Source organism: Chrysoperla carnea, chromosome 2, assembly GCF_905475395.1.
Source record: "Chrysoperla carnea chromosome 2, inChrCarn1.1, whole genome shotgun sequence".
In the NCBI taxonomy this organism is placed as follows: domain Eukaryota; kingdom Metazoa; phylum Arthropoda; class Insecta; order Neuroptera; family Chrysopidae; genus Chrysoperla; species Chrysoperla carnea.
Window position 1 is genome coordinate 31,817,007 of NC_058338.1, and position 25,243 is coordinate 31,842,249.

A 25,243-nucleotide genomic window follows, 5' to 3' on the forward strand; every position below is an offset into this window, starting at 1 on the left:
TTTTTTTTACAACTATAGCAAATGTATGTATATTTTGTAAATCACTAATTTTTAAACTTTCCTAATGATCGAAATTAGAAAAACAGATAATTTAAGAGAATAAACAAATCTTTTAGTTTGAAACAACTTCTTACAGCAGAAATTTTAGATATATCGGAAAATATTCAGTGAAAGCTGTCCATTAATTCAAGTTGCGAGGAATTGATTGTCCGGAGAGAAAGTTCATGCAATAATATTTTTCGCAAATATTTCAAAAACTTTTCAGTAATAAATAAATAGACCATGAGCTCGTAATGAAGTGAAATTTAACTGATTCTTCTTGCCTGCACTCAACTTTCTTTATTACTTAACTTACTTGTAGCAATTCTCCAAACTGCCCATTCATAAATTTTGCGGAGATAATTTTCTACACTTAAAAGATCAAAGATTTTTCCTAAAAGAATAATTTTTTTAGACATAAAGTGCTGTGAAGGGTCATGAAGTATCAAAGAGTAAAAATAAAAAAATGGTAATTTACTACAGAATCATTGTGTGCGACTCTAATGTCTTATTATTTTTTTGAATGATGTATAAAGTTTGAATGGAACTAGGTTGATTGAATTTTTTGTCCTTGTTTGGGTTGAGATCATTTTCTTCTATCAAAATTGTCGGCAACCACTTTTTTGTCAAAATTATTGGCAAAGTTTTTTAATTTCTTTTCCTTGATTCAAGATTAGAATGCCATAAAAGAATTGAATATAATGTGTGCTGTCTATTTGGTGTATTTGTCGAGGGCGCTGTAGTAAATAATTACCAAATTTTTATTTTCAGGATTTTATATCCAAAAACTAATCTAGATTTCAAAAACTTTAATTTTACTTTTCATTTAATTTGATCGAATTTTAACAGAATTCGTTACCAAGGTATGTCGCTCAGGATATAGTTTATTACTGAACATATTTATTGTCGAAAAGTCATTGATTTTTGTGATATTTGCAAAAATAAAATAAAAAACCCATTTCATGAACTTTGACTTCGAACAATTAATCGCACGTCACTCTACTGGTGACAAAATTTCGTAGTACATTTTCAACACTTTATATAGAATATTCCAGGTAAAATATTTCGAAAACTAAAAACTTTTGAACTTTTTTTCCATTGAGACTTTGATCAAAGACCATTTTCCATAAGGATTCTATATGGTGTCCTTTTGTAGCTAGCAACAACAAAAATTATCCATATTTTTATGTTGAATTATTCTGAATCAAAATAATAAATAAAGATATGTAACAGCCTCAGAAAATCGATGATCTTGTCAGAGCCTTTTGAATCGCTTTGATGGATGAACTGCTGTCTTAAAAGAATCATTTTTTCAAATTTACAGGAAGGATAGCAGTTTTTTATTCTGTGGCATGATGTAGCTATCAAATATTCCTTTCCTGAATGCAATATAAGTTTCCTTAAATTCCAAAAGTTAAAATTAGTGGTTTATAAAGCATATACTGTTGTATCAAATAAAATGACCCTATCCTTCTTTTTATATTTTAAGAAAAACAATATTCCAGTTACAGTTAATAAGAAATTTAAATTTTTCAATGTTAATTTTTGTTTGGGTTATTGTGGACGGTGGTGTCGGAACAATGGTGCTTATTTATTTACTGCAATTATATAATTTGCATGTTTTCTTTTACATTCAAAATATACAATTTCTATAAAATTAATTAATTTATAAAAGCGAATTTTAAAAATTTATTTTAAATTATAAGGTTATTGACTGTTATCAATTGACTATTTGTGAATGTAATCAATCATCTGTTTATTTCAGAGGAGATTCACACGAGAACCGAATAATTTTTTGTGTTTTTCTTCAATTTTATTGAATATTTTAAATCATTTATAACGAATGATTTTGTTATGTCGAAATTAAGCAGATTAAGATATACAAGATAAATTAAACATTACTATATCGTTACTGAAAAGTTTCACGGTGTGAAAAGTTTCATTTATGTACAGCTATGTAAATTTTGCATTATACTCCCGCTGTTTTCACAGTTTATTCCAAAAAACTTGATCCCGTTAACTATTCAGTACGTATGCTTTTACCCATATTTAGCCACAATCCCCTCTTATGTGTTTGAAATCGAAATTCGCATATTCTGAAAACTAGTATCATAAAATCTAAATTTTTTTGTAAACGAAATAATAGAATGATTAGTCATTCGGATAGGATCTACGGTCTTAGATCTAACAGTCTAACAGCTGATACACGACGCAGTATTTTATTGACTGTTGACTTTTTTCTTCTCCAATTTATTTAAAAGTTGAAACGTCAACTTTTGTGTTAATTTAGACTTATTTTGGACAAGTGTTTCGGTGCATTTGATGCAGTAAAAAACCATTTTTAGGTATGCTACCTGCCTAAACGTAGTAAATCATTGCGAAGACTCACAACTTCACAGTAATGAGTCAACTATAAAAAAGGTTTCGTAAAAATTTTAGTATTTATTATTTCTTATTTAAATTTATCAAAGAAAAATATATAAATATTACATTATTTATAAAATAGAAACCATTTCACATATTTATTTGGTGAATACTTTGACCCAATAGATTTTTTTTTTAATTTGACAGAAACGGTCATTGTAGTTAGTAAATTTTTCAAATTCTTTTAGCATTACCTACATGTATAGTACTTGTGTAAAAATTGAAATTTTATCGACTAAATCCATGATTTTTGCAAAAAATCCTCTAGTGTATATCTCGATTTCAATCTTCTTATTTTAGTTTTGTATCATCAATAGTTTTTTTTAAAGAGAGGACAAAAATATAAAAATTGCTTCACTTCGCTCGATCTTAAATAAGCATTTTATGTAGGTAAATTAAATTTTAAATTATTAAATTTTCCAACGAAAAGAAAGTTGGAAAAAAAAATTTTAAAGATTTGAAACAGATTAGAGACCAAAAATATTTATGTAAATGTTGAAATATGTTCAACATTTGAGAATAAAATTAATTCAATTGGTGGGAAAGAATACCATAAGTATTACAAAAATTAATTTAGTAATAAATTTAGTAAAAAATTAGAAAATAACAGTCAATTTCCTTATGAAATTTAATCAATGAGAAAAATGAAATAATTTAAAAAAATATATAATTAAAATTTTTTTAAACTGTAACTAGAGTATATTTTAGAAAAATGATATTCAGGAAATAAAAAAAAATAAAAGGATTAATTAAAATGAAAAATATGTGACTGAATTAAAATCCATCACAACCGCATTAAGAAAAAATTAAACTTATTTTGAAAAAAAGCGCTCATATAAATGTCAACTAATAAGCCAATAGAATTATTCTAAACCAGTAGTCTTTAAAATTTATTACTGCATTAAGAATAAAAATTTTAACAGTAAAAATAAATAAATATGAAATTTTTTTCATATTTTTATTATCCTGAATATCATTTATAATTGCAATGACACACAAATTTCGGCGTAGATGTATTTTAAATATTAAAATTAAAATTATACATAACCTCAATTTCAGTATGTGGTAATATCAACACGACGATCAACAGCAGAAGCTTTCCAAATATTAGTTTCTCATGCCTTCGGGGATGCTGGAAGTCCTTATTTAATTGGAGTTGTAAGTTTTAAAATATTTTTCGATTATTGAAAAAAAAAGTTTGTTTTTTTACACTTACAAAAAAGTGCGGTAATTTCAAATTCTTTCCAATGTAATTATTCATTATATTTTTTCATTCTTACAAAAAAGCGTGGGAATTTCAAGTAAATTAGTTTTATATTTATCTAAAGATGAAACTTTCTTTTTGAATATTTTTTTTTAGAAATTTAAAATTATACCAATTTTTAAGTAAAAAATTATTAAAAAAACTAAAATTCGTTTTTAAAATGATGATGTAAAAAACCAAACGTTTTACAATTTCGTCAGAAATCTTGAAAAGAAGAAAAACAATTCTTTAAATTTTTTTCTTTTCTCCTAAGATGGATATAGTGCGACTTATAAAGCTCCTAAATCTGCAAAACTAGTGCTTCTTCTAACTTTTTAACTCACGTGTTTTAGCAATTTAAAACAATAATGGTAAAAGTAATCTATATAGACATTCAACATAAAATATTTTGAATATAATAGGTTGAAAATTTTGTTAAAAAACGTTAATTAATTTTCGATTAAAAAGTTTCAGCTATAACTATTTCGAGCAAGGTCCATTTATTATGCATGGAGAGAGATTTCAAAGATTGCAAAATCTTAAATCTTATTAAATATTCACTTAAACCTACTGGTATACACTCGTATTTCATGCCAGAACAATAATCTAGTCCTAGCTTAAGACACTGGCTCCGTATAATCGGGGCATTGAGAAGAGACATTTTTCAAAACTTTCGATTGCATCTTAACGATATAAAACACGATGTTGCATGCAGGAATAAATATTCATTCGTTTTTTACAATTTTGACAAAACAAAATACCTATCTTTTGTCACGTAATACCGACAACGGAACTCACTTGTTCTAAATTTTTTATTTAATCTCTGTTATTAATTTTTGCAGGTGTCTGAAGCTATAAAACATGTTGGCACAAGTTCAAATTCAACAATAAGCCGCGAGGATAAGCTAGACGAATTTCATGCACTACAATATGCGTTATTCATTACGGCATTCGTTGAAGTATTAGGTGGTATATTTTTCTTATTATCAGCTATATATATTATTCGTGATAAGGAAGAAGTTGAAAGAGCAACAAACAGTAAGTATTTTTTAATTTTGTCTATTGCTTGGTAATATGCATTTATTTTCGGATTTATTATGCCTTGAAACATTTTTCATTTGTAAATATATCGAACTAACGTTTTCATATTAATTTTCTAATTTTTTTCACTAACTGTAAATAATTTTCATTAATCTAAACTTTAACTTTATTATGCCTTGTAGTTAATTTCTCACATGATTGATCATTTAAATTAGATTTGAAAGAGAAATGCCCAAGCTGATTGCATCGGAGATTTGAAAATAGTGAATCATAATTCTTAATTAAAAAAAAAAAAGAATGACAGCAAAAAATGCTCATTAGTGCTAACTAATTAGGCTAATTAAAAAAAAAAATACTCAAATTTGTCAAAACATCAAAAAGATTACGAATCATACATTCTACGAAAAAAAATTTATTTTTAATGCGAGGTATATTCCAGAATTTTTATTTCTAATGAAAGTATTACTAATGATTTAGACGAGCAAATATTAACAATCGCATAGTCAGTGCTCAATCATAGGCCACGGTACGGCTCCCTTTTTCTTAACTGATTATTAACAGATTGAAAATTAATTGTGGTGAATCTAAAACATTTATTCAATTTCGCCGGATCCTTATTTATTTCAAAAATCGCTCTGACGTGGTGCTCACTACCAAACCATCTGGAAATGTCAGGGAATTTAAACTCTACTGAAACTCTACGTTCCATTTCCTTTCAAAGAAATTTAAAGTAATAATTTGGTCTAAGAATTTTTGAACTATTCAACTGAAAAATCTGGAAAAGTTTGGGAATTTCATTATATAAAACAGTGGCCACCATATCTGAAAATTTTTGGACTTAAACACTTTGCACTTCGTTTTTCAAAAATAGCACTAATTCAAATAATTGCACAAAAATTTAAATTTGATCGCTATATAAACGAGTTTTGCTTGAAATTAAGTAAGAGAAAGGTTTCAAACAAAAAAACTTAATCATTTCCAAATCTCGATTTATAAAGATTCAAATTTAAATATTTAATCATAATTAGCTTATAAATATAACAACCTCTTCCAATAGATCAAATTTCAATTAATTATTCTACTTAAGCAAAATTTATAGCTTCAAATTAGTCTGTCCTTTTTTTAAAAAACAATTCTTTGTAAACCACTGAAATTAAAATTTGAGATTTAGATAGAAACGAATCATGGGCTCGTAAAAATTCCATTTAAAAAATAAACGTTTAATTTGGTAATAATAAGTTTAGGAAAGTTCTTAAGTTACATAATTTGTATTCTCTTTTCGTTTATTTGATTATTTAACAATTAGTCAACTTTGAATTCGTACTCAGTTCAATTTCCAAAACAACTCCAACTATTTGACAAAGGGGCATGCGGTTTACAATTTAAAAAAATTTCTATGAATAAATTAAAACTTTTTTTCGAATCATTATTCAGCCACTGTAGAACCAACACCTGCATTGGAGAGTAACATCACGGAACCACAATCACAAAATACAATCATTTCCGAAAGATTATGATGAAGATCCTGTACAAGTTTATTCATAATATTGCACTTCTTCATTGTTATATTTAGTTAGTTAATATTTTTACGTTTTAGTTTAGTTTTAAATCGCTTATAAATGTTGTAAATAATATATTTTTATTTATTTTTGTGAAGTGAAACATCTTTTACGCGACTTGTACAGATGATTTTTTAATGAAAATGAGTAAAGCTCATAATATTAATATTTCTAATTCTTCGAATTGAACTCCATTAAATTTTTTATGAGAAGGGAATATAAATATTATCGTTATAAAATTTTAATCTAAAAGTTTAAGTACTAATATGTGAAGTGAAGAGAATTGATAAAGGATGATCGAATAAAAATGGAATTTTAAAAAATAACCTTTTTCCGTCTTGGGAAGTTATACAAAAGTAAAAGTAAATATTATTTGCAATATTTGAAGTTTAATTTAAATATAAAACTTTTAATATCCCAGGAAATAAGTATTAAAATCACAATCGTGAAAAACTTAAAGTTCTTATAACTAATAAAATTTTAAAAAAAATTTGGGAAAGAAAAATTTTGGTTTTTTATAGCGAAAAAGTTGTCTTTTATCTCTTATCACTTATGAATTTAAGTTGATTTTTTATTAACTCTGAAGATAAAATGAAAGAAAGTTAAATTCAACGTTCCTACTTATGCCCCCTTTAAAGCCAAAACTGTAGTTCCTAATATAAAAATTCCGTTATTTATTTAAATCTTCGATATCAATTTCATCTTCAATTTATTTTTTAACTATTTGAGAATAGAGTGCTTGGTAGTTTTAATATTTAAAATTAATAAAATTTTAAGTGAAAGAAGTTTCACTTTTGATATATTATGTGCAATCGGAGCACATACCCTATCATTTTTAGTAATAGTGCCTTAGTATTTTTTTTTAAATGAACTTATTTATTTGATTTTACTTTTTCATTTTGTAGTTAAAAAACCCTCCTGACATCAACACATAATATCTCATCATTAATATAGAAGTTAATTATTAACTTTTTTATCAATTTAAAATAATTATAATTATCATTGTTTTTGCAATGGTTATACTTTTTGTGAATTGATTATATTATAATATTAATACTATGTTATTAAATATTGTAATGAATTTCATATGTTTTTTTATTATTAATTATTAATTGTGTGTTATATTTTTATTTTATTAGATTGAATTACTAATTATAATATTAATTGGGGCTTTAAATTTAGTATTTGTATGTTTTAATCCTGGGAATTTCATTTATAGTATTTGGCTTGTGTTTATTTATTCGCATGGTCATTATAACATTACGGTATCACGAAATGGCGGATTACTATTTGATGGATTAGGCAACTGCCTAGGGTCCTCGGGGAAAGTCAGAGAGAAAGACAAATTTGTGCGTGAAGGTGCACAGGTAATTTACTAAGACTTAAAAAAAAAATTCGGTGGTTAATAAATAAACACAAGCCCGGTGCATTCTTTAAAGATATAATAATGTTCCTTAAAGAGAGAGTTTATAATATATTTGATAATAAAATATTGAAAAAGATTTATTACGGGCATTATTAGCAGCTCACGTAAATATAAGGTGTAAAATACATATCAGAAGTAGTTATTGAAATAAATACCACGATAGGTACTCGAAATAAAATTTTATTTTTATTTCGAGTATCGTGGTCTTTATTTCAATAAATATATCTCAACTCGAAGTCAACAAAAATTCATTCTTATATATCAGAAGCACTGAAAGTACCGTGTCCTGCGTCAATATGAAATCAGAAAAATTATAATTATATTGATTATAACTTTAAAAATGGAACATATTACATCCGATTTTAATGGAATTCACATTGAGCATTATGTTACGGCCAGTAGTGTAGGTATTAATTTGAATAGTAGCTTAATGTGTTTGGAGATATGCTGTTATGCATGATATATTGGGTTGTTATTGTTAACTAGTTAATATACTTTTGTTAACTAGTTGACTTAATTTCGTTAATAATTGTCGGGTTTAATTAATAAACGACCGCATGGATTAATTGACATTTTATTCTATCTTCAAACACTTCTCACCTCATTCTCCATCCAATCACACTGCATAATATCTATTATTATGCCTGACCTACACTTGTACATAAATCACATTTATGCCTGATATACACTCATGCCTGACATCCTCCTCTTTAACACAAATTAGTTACAAAATTATAAAAAACATAAAACATAATTCTTAGCACAAATTATTGTTAAAAAAAACATACACTTAAATTATCATGAATTTATGATTTTAAATTTCACAAATCTAACCTCCTAGGAGGTTTAATCAATCTTCCACTAGCCGTTCTATGGCTTGGTAACTTTGTTGGTAAGGTTTCTTCCGCACTTACTCTTTGTTGATCGCCTTGATTGTTAAGATCTTGCATATTTAATTCTTGACTACTTGCATTATCTGTAGCTGGTACATTTGGACTGGTATGATTTTGTCTAAGAAAGCCTTGATTGTTAAGATCTTGCGTATTTAATTCTTGACTACTTGCATTATCTGTAGCTGGTACATTTGAACTGGTGTGATTTTGTCTAAGAAACCACGAGTTTCTACGATATCTAATTCCTTCCGGGGTTTGGATAATGTAAGAATTCGATACAGGATGTTTGTCTATCACTTCGGCCGGAGTCCAATCCCGTGGAGCTCTTCTCCACAAAACTTTTTGCCCCACCTCGAATATTTGATTTGGTGTTTTACCTTTATCAGCCGTAGCTTTATGTTCAGTCTGCCATTTATTTAAAGCTTTTGAAACTTCAGCCGGATCTATTATTTTTGGCTGAAGACCGTGAGGTGGGCACGGTAACAGAGATTTAGTTTTTCTTCCCATTAATCTTTGAGCGGGAGAGCCGATGTTTCCTCTCGGTGTATTACGATTATTTAATAGAGCCAGATATATGTCAGAGTTTTCTTTTATACATTTTTTAAGTAAAATTTTTCCTTCTTGAACGTATCGTTCTGCGAGTCCATTGGATCTTGCAAAGTGAGGGCTAGATATTCTGTGCTTAATATTCCATTGATTCATGAATATCTGGAACTCTTGACTTGTAAACTGTGGACCTCCATCTGAGTTTAATTGATCTGGGATTCCAAACGTAGCAAACCATCTTTTTATAGCATTAATGGCCATCGACGTAGTTGTTGATTTTAGACAGACGAAGTCGAAAAATCCCGAATAGCTATCTGCTATTACAAGATAATCTTTTTGATTCAAAGAAAACAAATCGGTTGCCACAATTTGCCATGGTCTATTAGGAACTGGTTCTACTGTGAGGATTTCCATTGGTTTATCTTTTTGTATTGCTTGACAAATGGAACAAGCTTTTACATAATTACTGATATCTTGGCTAATCTTGGGCCAGAAGACATTTTCCCTAGCTATGCGGAGACAACTTTCCACTCCTTTGTGACTCCTATGTATTTCTCTGAGTATTATTGATTGGAAGCTCTTGGGAATGACTAGTTGTCCTCCTTTTACTACCAAACCTTCATAATAACCTAACTCTTCTTTAAAACTAAAATATGCTTGAACGTCTAAAGGAAGTTCTTCTTTGCTGTTGGGCCAACCTTCTTGAATAAGTTTTATAACCTTGGGCAACGTTGGATCTTCTTGAATTTCTTCTTTCAACTGCTCTAATCTGGATTTTGATAACGGCACATTTACATGGATTGTGATGTTTGATCCGTTTTCATTTTCTGTTTGATCTATTTCAGAATAAGCGTCACGGCTAAAAATATCAGCTAAAACCATATCTGTCCCTCTTTTATATTTAATTTTCGGACAATATGGCATTATTTCAAAAAGTATACGCTGAAGCCGAGCTGGGGCACAATGTAGCGGTTTCTTAGCGATTGCTTCTAGCGGTTTATGATCCGTCTCTATAGTCAAATTTGGGTTCCCCCAGATATATGAATGATATTTTTTACAGCCAACTAGAATGGCCGTAGCCTCTTTTTCAATTTGGCTATAATTCAGTTGACTTGTGGTCAACGCTTTGGAGCTAAAAGCAACTGGTCGATCTCCTTGCAACAAAACAGCTCCTACTGAATGTTTACTGGCATCAACAGACAGAGTAATACTTTCATTTGGATTATAATGTTTTAATATGGGGGCTGTTTTAATAGCATCTTTGATTTTATTAACAGCTTGTGTATGCTCTGCTTCCCAACACCACTCCACGTCTTTAATTAGAAGTTTTCTTAAAGGCGCTGTCAATTCTGATAAATTGTTGATAAATTTTGACAGATATGTAACCATCCCAATATACCTCTGCAGCTCCTTGACATTCTGTGGAATTTTTAGATTGTCGATTGCTTTCATTTTATTTTCATCAATTCCTAGGCCATGTTTTGATACGATATGTCCTAGAAATTTAACAACAGGAACGTTAAAAATGCATTTGTCCGGATTTAATTTTAGCCCAGCCTTTTTGATTCTATCTAGCACTGTTTTCGTGATCGTTTCCATTTCCGCTTCACACGACGCATGTATTAATATATCATCTATGGCTACTTCCACTCCCTCTAAATCGCCCAGTAACGAAGACATCCAACACTGAAACACTTCGGGAGCTGATGCTAATCCAAATGGTAGCCGTAAACTACAATATCTACCCCACGGAGTGGCTATCCCCAAGTATTTCGAAGTTCGATCAGTAACTGGGATTTGCCAAAACCCTTTCGCACAATCTAATTTCGTAAATATTGATGAATTGTGTAGTTTTACCGCCACTTCCTCTATTGTTTTAAGCGGAAATTGTCTACGTCTGACATTTTTGTTTACGTCAGTTAAATCGATACAAATTCTGGGTTTATTGTTTTTCCAAACTACCACCATCGGGGAAACTGCTTGTGCTGGTTCCGTCATTGGAGCTATTATTTTATTTTTTACCATTTTTTCCAACTCTTCTTTGACTGCATTTCTTATTGAAAATGGAATTTTCCTTGGCGGAAAGATTTTAAACGATGGATTATCTATAAGATCAATATCATAAACATAACTGGTAGCACAACCAATTCCGGTGAATAAATCCCTGTCGTATTTAATGGTTTCCACTCTTTTCACTAGCCCCAAAGTTTCACATGTATTTTTCCCAATAATGCACTGGTGTCCCGAGGCTACAACTAAGAATTTTAATATAACTTTTTGTCCTCTTTTTGTACGTATTTCCACGCTTGTTTCCCCAATTACTGGCGTTCTATTGTTACTATATGATATGAGTGATTTAACTTTAGATTTTATCAATATTAACTTAGATTTTTTTACTTCGTCCATTGTTAAAATATCGGCTTGAGCACCCGTATCCAGTTTAAAATTTACTGTTTTGTTTTTCGGAAGTATCAATTTTTCTATCCAATCATTTTTGTCACAACTATTACTTTGAATGGACCCCACATAAATATTATCTTCCTCAGAACTTGAACGTATTGAAGAATTTTGATTCTCATTATCTTCACTAACCGTATTTACCTTTCGTAGTCGCGTACGGCAGGTTTCTTTAAAGTGCCCCGGAACTCCGCATTTTTGGCACTTCTTACCATACGCAGGACATGCGCGTTTTCCATGTTTGGAATTACATCTTCTACAAAAAAAATTGTCGTTCGATTTTTCCGTAGTATGATCAGAACTAGAACGAATATTATTTTTCCTAATTTCATTGACTGGTAGTGTTTGTAGTTGTTCTGAAATTTTCATTTCTGAAAGATGCTTTTCGGCTAATTCTGCCGCTCTGCATATAGAAACTGCTTTATCGTACTTTAGTTCATCTTCAGATAATAATTTTTTACGAACTTCATCGTTTATAATACCCACTACAATTTTATCACACAAAAGTTCATCTTTTAATGCGCCAAATTGGCATTTATTCACTTGATTTATAATCAGAGTCAAAAATTCATCAAATGTTTGTTGCTGCGATTGCATCATTTTATTAAAAAGCAATCTTTCATATGTTTTGTTTTGTTTTGGTATAAAATATTTTTCAAATTTTTCAATAATTACTATTAAATCCTTTTTTTCCGCATCCGAAAGTTCCAACGAATCGTAAATTTCTAAAGCTTCAGGTCCAATAACTGTCATAAATGTCGCAACTTGTTTTTTGGCACTTTTTTTTGATAAATTCGTTGCTTCTGCGTACCATTCGAAAGAATTTTTCCACTGTTTCCATATTTGGCAGATATTTTTGGTTTTATTTGAAATTTGCAAAGGCGGCGGAGGCCGCAAGTTTACTCCCGAATCAGGATCAGACATATTTTCGAATAACACTTTTAACATAGAATTTATAAGTTTTGTTATAATAATTTATTTATCCAACCATTATTTTCTAATTTACTGGTTATAACCACTATTTCGGCACCATGTTAACTAGTTAATATACTTTTGTTAACTAGTTGACTTAATTTCGTTAATAATTGTCGGGTTTAATTAATAAACGACCGCATGGATTAATTGACATTTTATTCTATCTTCAAACACTTCTCACCTCATTCTCCATCCAATCACACTGCATAATATCTATTATTATGCCTGACCTACACTTGTACATAAATCACATTTATGCCTGATATACACTCATGCCTGACAGTTATGTCCACAAATTATTATTTTAAAATTAATAAAAATAACTTAACCACGTAGCTATAACATAAATTAGGTGCTTTGTACTTAATAATTGTTTTCTATCAAACACATGAGAAATGGCTGCAGTGAGATAATAATAAAAATTGCATGACAAGTCAAATATCGAATTATAAGGAAATGTAACGATGACGCGAAATTTTGGGTGAGATCACCATTGCTTTCCAAAAAAAAAAAAATTACATATACGTGAGTAACGAATTTTAGAAACCTTATTTATAAATTCAAATTAAAAAAAATTGTTTAGCAAAATTTATATTGTTCTGCACTGGCCGTGCATAGATAGAGTTCATAAATTTTAATAATTAGTATTAATACTTATCCCACAAGGTTGGTTGATTTATGTTGAAATTTATTTTTCATTTTTCTATATGGAATACAGTCTCGAAAAAAATTTTCTAATGTAATATTGTGATCGTTGAATATCAAAACTCAATTTTAAAACAATAAAGACTGTTATTTTTACTTAAGTTTTGACTGTCAATAATTTAAAGAAAAACCTTTCCAATATTTTTAAGTAGTTACATGTATGAATTGGGCTGTAGTGTTTGATATATTATTAATCTACTATAATCTTAGTTTTTGTGAAAAATGTGTTTTGGAATGAAAATTTTTAGCTGTCGTTGATGCTTTTGTAAGAACTAACAATATTTTTTACATTCTGATTTCATGTCCATGCAATTAACACCAACTTTTGCATGTAAAAATTTAAATGGGCAAGGCGTGAAGATTGGAATCCTTATCATCTAATAACATTAATTTGAATTACGATAAAGTGACTCTTTTTTTATTTAAGATGACTCTTTCTATATTCAAAAATATTTTATACTTGTGAAAACAACGCCACAAATAATCCGATAAAGATATTTATAAAGAGTTTCCATTTTGGTGTTTTGTCCTACAATGTCATATATTGATATTATGGCCATTTGACAAGCAAAAAACGTTCCATTTAACAAAAATGCGAAATGTTCCATAGATGGACGTGTGTAGATCAAGGATGTTCCACACTACTTACCAAAATTTTGGATAATATTTCGACAGATTTCCACGCTTGACTCTTGGATCGCATCAATAATGTTAATTTTCAGATTATTTATGATTTAATGATTATTAGCGTGGACTTTTGTCTTCAAATATTCACTCAGAAAAAAGTTAACAGGTGCTAAGTGTAAGTAATTTTTGCTATCTAGAATATTCATAGTCATTTGTCCATAATACATGTCATGCTAGAACAAAACATCAAAATGGGGGCACATTCACAAATCGATGTGGATCTGTTCATATCGTTGAACAGGTAAGTCAATATAGGTAACTACAATAACCAATCGAAATTGGTATCAGAAGGAAGATAATTTAATTACGAAATGAATGTTATAGGCTTACCCACAAAAAACCGTTTTGAAAAAAAAAAATCGATTAAAATTAATTTAATTTAAAATAGCCTTGAACACTTTTTGAGAGACAAGATATCATAGACTGGTTTATCAATCAATAAAATTTCATTCAAAAAATTTTTTTCATCCGGTTATCAGAAGTATGAAAGTCAATCTTAAATACGACAGTCTCTTAAGACGGCATAATGTTTTACCAATGTCCATATCCAAACAGCCAAGTACTATCTTGACTGATTTCATATATTTTTATAAAAGAAAATTTAAAAAGTAAAATGAAGTTCCTGCTATATAAATAATTCGTAAAATATTTAATCATTAATTTTTACACATTTCAGCAAATCGAATGTATTTGTGTGTCAATCAAAATCAAGGTGAGTTAATCGCGTGTCATAACAAAATATAACAGTTTTGAGTTTTTGTTTTAGTCTTAATTGATAAAATGAATCCAAGCCTTGGATCAATAGTTGTTTTATATTACAATGTTTTACAATAATCTGATGTCAACGGAATCATTTTACATATTATTGAAAATAAAACAATCGTAACAAAATTATTTTTAGTGTCTTAAAGTAACATCGATTTTGAATAATAATTTTTTTCTTATGACTTATGAGCACCCATGAAAAAATATTGATTATAAACTCATTTTTGTTTGATATAATTGGTTTCTTGATATTGCAATTCATTACCTTTCAAGAGCATGATTTTTTTATTAGTAAATCATTTCATTTAGTTTATGTTTATAATTAGTAAATTTTTCATCTAACAAAACATGAAGCATGATGTAATCTATGTACATTTAGTTAATTACTTATATTAGGCGAGCTTATTATCTACTAACCGATAAATTCATTAATGGCTGGCAGACTCGCCCGATGTAATCAAGCTCAAAAAAGTTAGCAGATAACTCAGATAGAATATGCTTATACTTTGTGTTCATACGTTCTTAGCTTTTAAAGTGTAATTAAATAGTTTAGTTATTAACAAGCATGATGGGTAGAAGTATGAAATCTACTGACGTGTGATTATTAAATTTAATAGATTAGATGTTGGGGCAGATTAATAAGCATTCGAAAATAATTCATGGTATACATTTTGCAATTTATCATATTTCAGTTCATTCAGTTCTCTTAATAATATTATCCCATTATAACACAAGGTACATAAGATGTTCTGTTATGCCTCTTTATGTTTTACCGCGTACGGAAACGATTGAATTCGCTTGCTCATGACACTCCTTCTGTACAACTCATAATTAACTTTTATCCAGCTATATTAGGTGTAATAACCTGAATACTAACTTACTATCCGCGTAAACTGAGGTGATATTAAAAATTGATATTAGATAAATTTACATTTACCAATCCGATTTTTTAATTGATTAAAAACTTAAATTATTTTCGAATTGATATACCTAGCAGCTAATCTATTATGGCAGTGAGATAAACATTATAAGTTGAAATAATATTGTCGTGTTTTAAGAGAAAAGTAAATTTTATCGTTACGAATAATTTATAAAATTAACAAGAACGGATTATTATAGAAATAATTTTATTATTTCTAGACGTTTACATCAAATTAAAATGAACATCAAAATAATATCCAGAAAAATACTAAAATACTACAAGGCGACTTTCAATATTTCCATCGTTTGGCGTTCTGGTTTCTAATACTTTAAGAAGAAAAATTTATATTTATTAGTACTATAGAGCTTTTATTTTCCTATGATAGTGAAAAAGTATGTGGAAAACTATGCCGCTCATATACTTTAAATAAAAATACCAAATCGTCAGTATTTTCAAATTTTTATTTATTGTCTTTTAAGTATTCATTTTTGACGTGTATAATATACGTGTATCATTTCAATTTGTTCGATTATCTAATTGATCCAAAAATTGGTAAAATTATTTATTGTAAAGTTTTCACCGAATTATCAAAATTTACGAGTAGTTTTCTATCAATACGAGAAATAATGACTTAAGTAGGCGAAATTGGGTGCTTGGAAATGCTTGAGTAGATAGATATTCATGGCATACTTATATAAGTTTATTTCAGTATAGTTTCCGAGAATTTGGTAGCGCCCTAATTCTGACCATCTTATATATTGCAATACCGTACAGTAATTTAGAAATGCTCGAAGGTTAGGATTAAACTAGCTCTTATTACTGGGACAGTGAACAAATTTCGATAGTAAATTTTTGTAAATACTATTTTGTATAGAATTTATAAACATTTTTCTTGATGATGTAAATTTCTAAATATTCGCGTAAAAATTTTTCTGTAAGAATTGTATAAAAAATATTAAAGTAGTTTATTATAAATTGTGCTTGTACTCCAAAATACTTAGCAGTAAACTGGCTAGTAAAGAATGAGCTGATAGGATCATACGTTAAAAGTACAATCAACCAGTACGTTTCTTTATTGACCAATATGCTGTTTTGTATTTCGGAATGCATGCAAAATCGAGTTTACATATTATTTCAACAACAAAACAAAAATAATTCGAAAAATTTGTTCTATTTAAAGTGTATTCGTAAATTAAATATATCGATCAATGCAGGTAACTGGAACTACACGTTAAAAAATGAGTAAATATCCTTGTGTACTGTCCAGAATGATATATTAAATTTATGAAAACACTTTTGAATAATTTCGATATTTTCACATTTTACGATTATCATCTTCTGGAAATAGTAAAATTAATGAAAATATCGATTGCTAAATTCCAAAAATCTTTTAATATAGATTAGAAATTTTTATTAACAGTAAACACATCAATTCAACAACCAACACATTTGTATGCAGAAGACGTCAGTGACACAGAACAAAGGCATAATTTAGTGTCTTGATTTTTAATCTTTTCATAATCAATTTTTATATAAATTAATATACTAAAATAAACACTGTGCAAAAAACTAAACATAATATCAATGTGAATGTGTGTGCTGAAATGTTTTGCAGTGTGATTTATAGGTATTTTAAAATAAAATTTGTTATTAATGGAGTGATTTTTATCTTTTAAATACGAAAAATAATGTCTATGCTCTTTTTTTGAGCGGGCGTATACATCAAAACATATAAGTGTCTCGTTAACAACCGGAATTTTAAAGAATACAGGAAATACATTTTTTGTTTAACAGTATATTATCATCATTTCTTCATTAAAACGGTGTTTTATTAACAGTATTGGGGCTTTAAAGGCAAAGCCTTTGTTCTTTGAATAACGCCATTTTAATGGTCAATCGTTATATCTAAAATTATCCAAAATGGGACTCATATTGAACGCATAATTGATTTTTGTTGCACTCAATTAGTTTAAAAAAGATAGTTTTTTGTCTTATGGAAATATATACTACCTAGTCAAAGTAGCATAGTAGTACGAGTTTAAGTTTCGAAAATAAATCCAAACGAATCCAAAATTAACGAGTAGCGTGATTGGTCAATGGTATTAACACGTAACTATTCGATCACAGTGATTTTTTTATTCTTGTGCAAAATTACGACCAAATAAAATTCTTTATTGGATCGTCTATCTTTCTGGAATGAATTCATGTTGGTTTCAAATCACCAATATCGAACATCACATTTTTTCAGCAACTTTGATGTGGTTTTTTACTTCTTTTATTGAAAAATTAGAGATAGTTCTACTTGAGGTGGGTACCTTGCTTTATTTTGAGTATTATCTTTATTCATTCCGGTTCTTACTCAGGCATTTGTAATATGCAAATTATGTAATACAATGTAAGTTGGTATTAGTAGGAGACGGTGTAGACAATAATCGAGTCGCTGTTTTAAATTAAAATTTATATTATATATATAACATAAAATTTATATCATATGATATTCAATTAATAATCTATAATATTCAATTGCAAAATTTATTTATTTTTTATTACTATCATTTTTTCAACTTAAAAAAATTGTATTTTTAGTATACAATTCATTCAGAAATCATCAACTTATTTAAAATTGAAATATTTTCTGTGAATATTCCATTTTTTCTGCAAAACTAATTTTTACGAATATTTAATTTCATAAATTTGATTGATAAAAAATAAAATTTCAAGTGCCGTGTGATTCCAGAACTTCTTGAATTCAAAGCGCGCATTTAGCTTCTAAGCTAGTCATTTTTGTTATAAAAAAAGAATATTTAATGCCTGGGAAGTTGATGAATATGGGCTATGAGGATCGCATGCAAATAAACAGATTATTTTTAATATAATCCCACTAATACCAATTTATTTTACTGCTTAGTTATATAATAGTTTAACATTTCGTATGTTGTTGCATGTGTTAAATCCGATTAATACACAGAAACGGTACACTTTTTATATCGAATTAAAATTTGTAAAAATTGAATCACTATTAGAAATAATATTAATTACAAATGTTTCTTAGCCCCTTAATATTAGAAAATATGTCTGAACAAAATCTTACTATCGAAGTACAACCGTTAATATTTCCCTGTTCTATGACGTTGTCTAATATTATTGGGTTATTTTACCATAGAAAATAAAAACCTTAAAAAAAAAACGATGAAAAAAAAATTTGTTGCCAAAATTTTGATAAATACGTTATTCAACATTAGATAATTATTTTTTAATATAATTCATACATTCGTAAATATTATAAATAATTGAAGCGTTAAAACATGTTAAACATTTGCTCATTGGAGATGCAATTTTCGAAATTTTATATTATAGAAATGCCGTTAATTAAATCTCCGTATTTCATTTAATTTAGGGCATGTGCTAAGCTTAAATCAACATAACAAAATAAAATCAAAAAATTTTACTTGGCTATTATACCATAAAGTATCAAACAGAAATATCACAGGTGCCAATTAATTAAACTCACAATAAGCTTACGATCTCCATCCTTATTTAATGACGATTGCACCCGGGTGATGAAGATATTAAATTTGTATATTTAAATTGTTTTCTAAATTTGACGTTCATTTATTGATAGTAAGGGTGGTTTTAATAAATACATTAAGATAAGGGTAAAGGAATTTTCTTTTCTACTATGAGTTCATAATAACGGGTGTGGAGAAATTGAAATCACTATTGCTACAATTAATACTTGCATTTCCTAACAAAATGTGAAAATATCGTAAAAGAGATGACAAAAAATGAAATGAAAATTAAATTCTGTTTGAAAATATGAATATTATGTGATATCACTCACTTTGTTTGTCATGAGAACTCCATGCTCAATTCTGTTTTGCTAGAAAGAGATACAAACAAATTTTTGATGAATGAGCTTTTATTAAAGCAAAAAATCGATGTTCTCCATTGTTCAGATTTATTATTTAAAAGTCAGACAAAGAAAGTAGTGGTGATCATTGACGTTTGTAAAACATAAGACTTTCTTACATTTGATGAATGGATGTCAAGTTTACAAAGAAATTTAATTATGTAAATAGAATAAAATGCCCAGTGCGAACATAGTCAAATAGTTAAATGTCGACTCAGAGGTATGGTTCTTACCTAGTATTAAAAAGAACGTGGGTGCGATTCTTGACCAGATTTGGTTTTCATTGATTCCTTTTGGTTTCGTGTGCTTCTTTGTGTTCGAATTTATTTGGAGACAGCGCTTAGTACAGATCGAATCGGCCAATAATTGACAAGCTTCTCTTTTTCTTTTACTTTGATGAGATTTATTGACCGATTTCATATTTTCAAATCTTTCGAAACTAATCAACTAATAAAACTTAAATTCCAAAGATGGTTACATAAAAATGTACCCATCTTTGAATCAATAAAATTATGGGAATGTTTTGAAATCCCTCTTTGCTCCTCTTTTGTTTGGAGCTTCGGTTGAACTGCTATACATAGTTTCACGTTTAATTACGTTAATCTGAGAGTGGCTTTATACAAATTATTTTTCTAATTTCAAAATATTTTTCCCGCTTCTTTGGTATATCTCAGTTTAATTCAAAAGAAGATATTTACAATCTGAATAAAAAAACAAAATTTACATATCTCGTATAAGTAATTTTTAAAAATGTAAATCATATTTTAAAGACTGTTTTTATTGTTTAACAAATAAAATATTTATTGGAAATAAAAATATATAGATTTATGTATTTATCTTTTATTGTTATTTTTAATATTTAATATACAAAAATAAATTCCTATTAATAATTTAAACTATTTTAACTGCAAATTTTTTTGTAATTCGATAATTATTTGAAATTTAGTTGTGTGTATGAGGCAATAATGAAAACAAAAATCATTATTTACAGTATGACCATGGATTCCGTTAAAAATGGAAATAGTTTCTATAGAGTATACCTGAGCTCAAAAAATAAGCTGCGGGTATCTGTTGACGGTCTGATACGAGAGTAATCTAAAAAACATTTAGTTTCTCTACCTTCAGGAAGAAATGGATCCATAAAGCCTATAATAACAAATAGCTTCAACTCCGGTCGTGGATATACTCTATGCAATGTCTAAGAATATTACAATCTTACCATTTTGGCATGTTGGCCCACCAACTTAATAGCCAAAGAGAAAATGAGAAGATTAAATAATAAACCAACTTCAGCTAAGAAAAGTAATGATATATCACTTAATTTACACGGAGTATTTAAACAATTAACTTTGTTATTTTATTTCATGTTTTAATGAAGGGAATTAAGCTAGGTAATTGGTATCAAAATCTTATTAATTTTACATCAATTAAATTATTTTTTCTCATCTTTTTACCATAAACCGTTCCGAACTAAATGTGTAAATGTATAATTCTTACATAAATATTGTATGGTGTCAAACTGTCACGTAATAAAATTGTTCATGCACATTTTTTTCGTTCGGTGAGTTTGATTATGATAAATAGAAACCGTGATGGATAGCATGCCGGTTTGTATTTAGGAACAGACCTTTTATATTTAGATGTTTTCATTATTGTCAAACAAGCAACTTCAATAATTTATAAAGATTTATAAGAAGATTCTGTAGTATTAAAAATTGGAAATAATATTATTTAATCAAATTATATCTGTTTTCAGATTATTTAACAGACAATGATGACGACGAAGACGATTATTAAAAAAAAATTATAACTGAGAAGACATTTTATTATAATCATATTTTATTGTAAATTATTTTGATATTAGGAACGTAGATTTTTGTATTATTATTGTAATTTCATATAAAGTGGGTGTATCAAAACAATCATTTCATACATTAAAAGGGATATATAATTGTAAAATATTAGTCACATTAAAAAAATAACATTTTTATTGTTAAAAATATACTTATTTCAAATGTGTATACGTCTATTGGGAAAATGACGTTTAACAGTCAATATAACAGTCGTAAGCTGGCTTAAAAAACACAGCAGTGGTCTATGAAATGATTAGACAATTCAAAGAGTGGGCTATTTTTATTAAACAGTCCGCCATTCGTGCATTTTAACAATATTTTGCTACAATTTCTTAGTATAGCCTTCTCTTTATTTGACACCTGCTGAAACCCAGTTTGAGTTTTAATCTAAGCTACCGGTTAGCACTTTTTCAGTAAAGCAGAATAAGCACGTCATCTTCCTAATTAGTCCATATCACACACTGTTAGGGGGTCAGATTTACCTTTTTTGATCGAAAAAAAATGAAGAACATAAGTTGTTGTCAAGTGATACATTACGCGAGGAATAGAAGTCTGAAACTGAAAGTGAAAGTATATACACGTACAATGTTGTAAAAATAAATTATAATAGGCGCGATCCTAAAAAGTTTTAGGGAATGAAAAATTTAGTTATGGCTCCTCGATTTATTCGTAATGGCACTGTGCATTAATATTGTTTAAAAAAAATACATATATATATATATACTCAAATCAACATTATCGGATAATTAGATTTTAGTTTGAAGATACAGGCACACAATATCTGTAAGTGGCAATGGAAATTGAATTTAATTGCTTTATAATTTTATTCCTTTTGATGTGGAAAACCCATGTATTGAACAGCTTTGTAAATTATATTTGTTGACAATGTTATTTAAAGTTCTATTAATAATAATTATTATTAAATTAATATAATATTGATTGTACGTTTGTAAGAAAAAAACACTCGAAAATTAATTACTATTTAAAATATTTGTAAGATTGTAATTGAAAAGACGTAAAATAAATACTTACAAAATGTTCATTTCTTATTTATGAAATCTTTTCTAGAAAATAAGTAAGATCGATTTCGTCTAGGAAGTGTCGCCAATATCGTTAATTTTCTTTTACCCTTTTTTTATTAATCTCTAAAAAGGTACGTAAAAAGAGGAAACTAGACGGCTGAATTAAATAAAAATTTTATTAAATAAACTTAAATGTTATTATAAATACTTAAATAAAACACTTATTATAATTCAAAACATATTCTTATAGGTTTATGTCCAGAGTGCTCAGCAAGTTCAGGGTTTTTACTATTTTTAATAACACTTTCTAATAAATGAGTCAACAATGGAAAATTTGGATCAGCTGGCAGTAAATATGGTGTCATATGTGGACTGTCGTGGATGTTTTCATTTAGATTTTCGTTTTTATTTTCATTAACGATTGTATTATGAATAATTGGCGCATACATTGTCCTTCTACCAGTATCGGTTTTATTCAGTGAATTTTCATTTAATGGAATAATTTTTCCTAAAATATAATAAATGAACGTAGTAACACAGTCTACTTTGGTAATACTAATAAGGTAAAATTTTATTTTTTTACCTGCAAGAGTATTTAATATTCCTGGATTGTGTAAATGCATTTGATGTAATGCTTTTTCAGAAGCTGTACCCATCATTAGACCCAAAATTTTTCGTTGCATAACCTCATTATAAGTTTTTGGCTTTGCAACTTCCGGAGTAAACCATGGTCTAATATAACCAGTCTTCGGAAGTTTTTTTAAGTATTCCGATATTTTTTTATTGTTCGGTGAAGAAAAATCAGGAATATAAGTTAATTGATTAAAATTCGGAATAAACGGTGGTCGGGTAACTTCAGGGATATAATTTGGTTCTGTAACTGGTAGATGATTCCGAAACTCTGGTTGAACACCGTCTGGGATATATTTTGGTTGAAGAGATGCAAATGGAGACACAAAATTATTATTTTGATCCTACGGATTGAAAAAATGTTCTTTACTTCAAATTTGTATAATTTAGAATATATTAAATCCATTTTTTTAATTTAATCAGATAACTAAATACATAGTATAATGTACGTACCCATAGTTGTGGATACATATCCCGGTTAAGTCTTCGATTTAAATCAATTTCATTACTTGTGACAACTGAGCCCAATATTATTGTAGATATCTAAAAATCATTTCAAAATAGATAGAGAATTTCAACTTCATATACTTAGTAAAAAAATAAAGGTAATGTTTTACACCCGAAAATTTGATAATGAGTTTTGAACTCTTGTTTTGAATGGATGTTTCGATGCTATGTAGAAAAAGACATGTGAAGATAAGCATATGAACCCAAAGAAAAGTTGTGCAGAATTTAAATAGAAACTATTTATTTATTTTGCAGTAGGATAAAGTTCGTACTACTTGAGAGCACATTTATAAAAGAAAACCGTATAATTCTGATATAAAAAATTTTATTACTTACAGAAATCAAAAAATATATTTTGAAGGCTACCGGAGAAATTCTTTTTGAGGTCATTTTCGATATATCAAATTTCCTGAAACAATATCCAATTTGATTTATTTAATTACTATCAGTCACTCACCGACTTCGCTGCGCAATTTTATTTTTAAAACCATAGACTGTCGCGTTTCAGCTTCACTGCCCTTCCTCATACTTATCCCCCATTCATAACACACGACATATAAACAATGTCAATTTTAAAGACAAATATCATCCTTTGGACTTGGACTATAATGGTTTAAATTATCTTCGTATTGTAAAAATAAATTCGTGTTTTATCGTTATATCTCTAGTCGCCGTTATCATAGCAAGATAAATCATAGCCTATGTCCTATTCTGATGTATAAGCTATAATACTGTGAAGTTTCAAGAAAATCTGTCCCGTAGTTTTTACGTGAAACCGTAACAGACATTCATACATCTCTATTCTACGAATAGAGATTCATTTTGACCTTCGTTTATTAAAGTCGCTACGAAGCTTTTTAGACTCAACTTCGAACGCGTAATGAAAAAATTTAAAATATATTAAATATTTAACGATTCTAAACATGTTGAATTAAAATTGAGCATATTATTTTTTTATTAGGAAAATAAAATATACTTACTTAAAATATGAATATACTGTTATCTCATAATTTTTGATAAAGCACATAAAATCGCACCTTAACAACTATAATTTCACATCAATGAAACAATTCTAATTTATAGTAGCAAATTTGTTGATGGTAATAAATCAATTAACAATTTTTAAAATAAAAGAATGAAAATTTAATGTATAACTATTATTGTATTTATGACTAGCTGAACGCTCTTTAAAATCAATTGAACACCCAAAGTATTTGGTAACTCTTTATATATATTAAAGCTTTTGTACTTATTTATTGAGTGTAGAACAGAACTAGTGCCAGAGGTAGCAAATCCATCCATAAGACGATATACCCAGATATGTCATCTACCTTTCTCATTTTTTTTATAATCTTTTCTATTGGTCAATTGGCCAATATAAACCAAAGTTTAAATAAAATTTTTATGGATATCAAAAATAAAAGTATGTTGACCAATAGAAAACTAGCTGTACCCGGTATGCGTTGCAATGCCACATAAAGTGAAAAAGGTATTTGGTTGTATATTTGTTTATTGAAGTGCTTTTTGATTTTAGACATAATTATTTTTATTTTTCCACAGCTGGTGCGTGCACGAATAAGTCAGACGGTTTTTTGATGCGTGAGAAACGCACGTAACCGGAAAATGCAAGTATTTAAAT

The 25,243-nt window shown here is 28.2% G+C and overlaps 3 protein-coding genes across 4 annotated transcripts in view; 1 reads left to right on the top strand and 2 right to left on the bottom strand.

Moving 5' to 3' along the window:
- Positions 1 to 17,306, top strand: part of LOC123293570 (protein spinster) — a 94,605-nt gene extending 77,299 nt beyond the window's left edge. The window contains exons 7-10 of one of the 2 annotated variants that reach the window (XM_044874435.1): positions 3,523 to 3,621; positions 4,549 to 4,744; positions 14,672 to 14,707; positions 17,103 to 17,306. In XM_044874435.1, the coding sequence (XP_044730370.1) occupies positions 3,523 to 3,621; positions 4,549 to 4,744; positions 14,672 to 14,707; positions 17,103 to 17,185 (414 nt within the window). In that variant the 3' untranslated portion in view covers positions 17,186 to 17,306. The remainder of the gene's footprint in view (positions 1 to 3,522; positions 3,622 to 4,548; positions 4,745 to 14,671; positions 14,708 to 17,102) is intronic. The other variant, XM_044874434.1, reaches the window with a different exon arrangement.
- LOC123293569 (uncharacterized protein K02A2.6-like) lies at positions 8,536 to 12,528 on the bottom strand. Its single transcript, XM_044874433.1, has 2 exons — positions 8,802 to 12,528; positions 8,536 to 8,708 (listed from the first exon to the last, which is right to left on the bottom strand). The coding sequence occupies exons 1-2, from the start codon at positions 12,379 to 12,381 to the stop codon at positions 8,554 to 8,556; spliced, it is 3,735 nt and encodes a 1,244-aa protein (XP_044730368.1). The 5' UTR covers positions 12,382 to 12,528; the 3' UTR covers positions 8,536 to 8,553.
- Positions 17,307 to 22,691: 5,385 nt separating the features above from the next.
- Positions 22,692 to 24,661, bottom strand: LOC123292628. Its single transcript, XM_044873341.1, has 5 exons — positions 24,585 to 24,661; positions 23,941 to 24,013; positions 23,551 to 23,640; positions 23,051 to 23,441; positions 22,692 to 22,975 (listed from the first exon to the last, which is right to left on the bottom strand). The coding sequence occupies exons 1-5, from the start codon at positions 24,629 to 24,631 to the stop codon at positions 22,692 to 22,694; spliced, it is 885 nt and encodes a 294-aa protein (XP_044729276.1). The 5' UTR covers positions 24,632 to 24,661.
- Between the last annotated feature and the right edge of the window lie 582 nt (positions 24,662 to 25,243).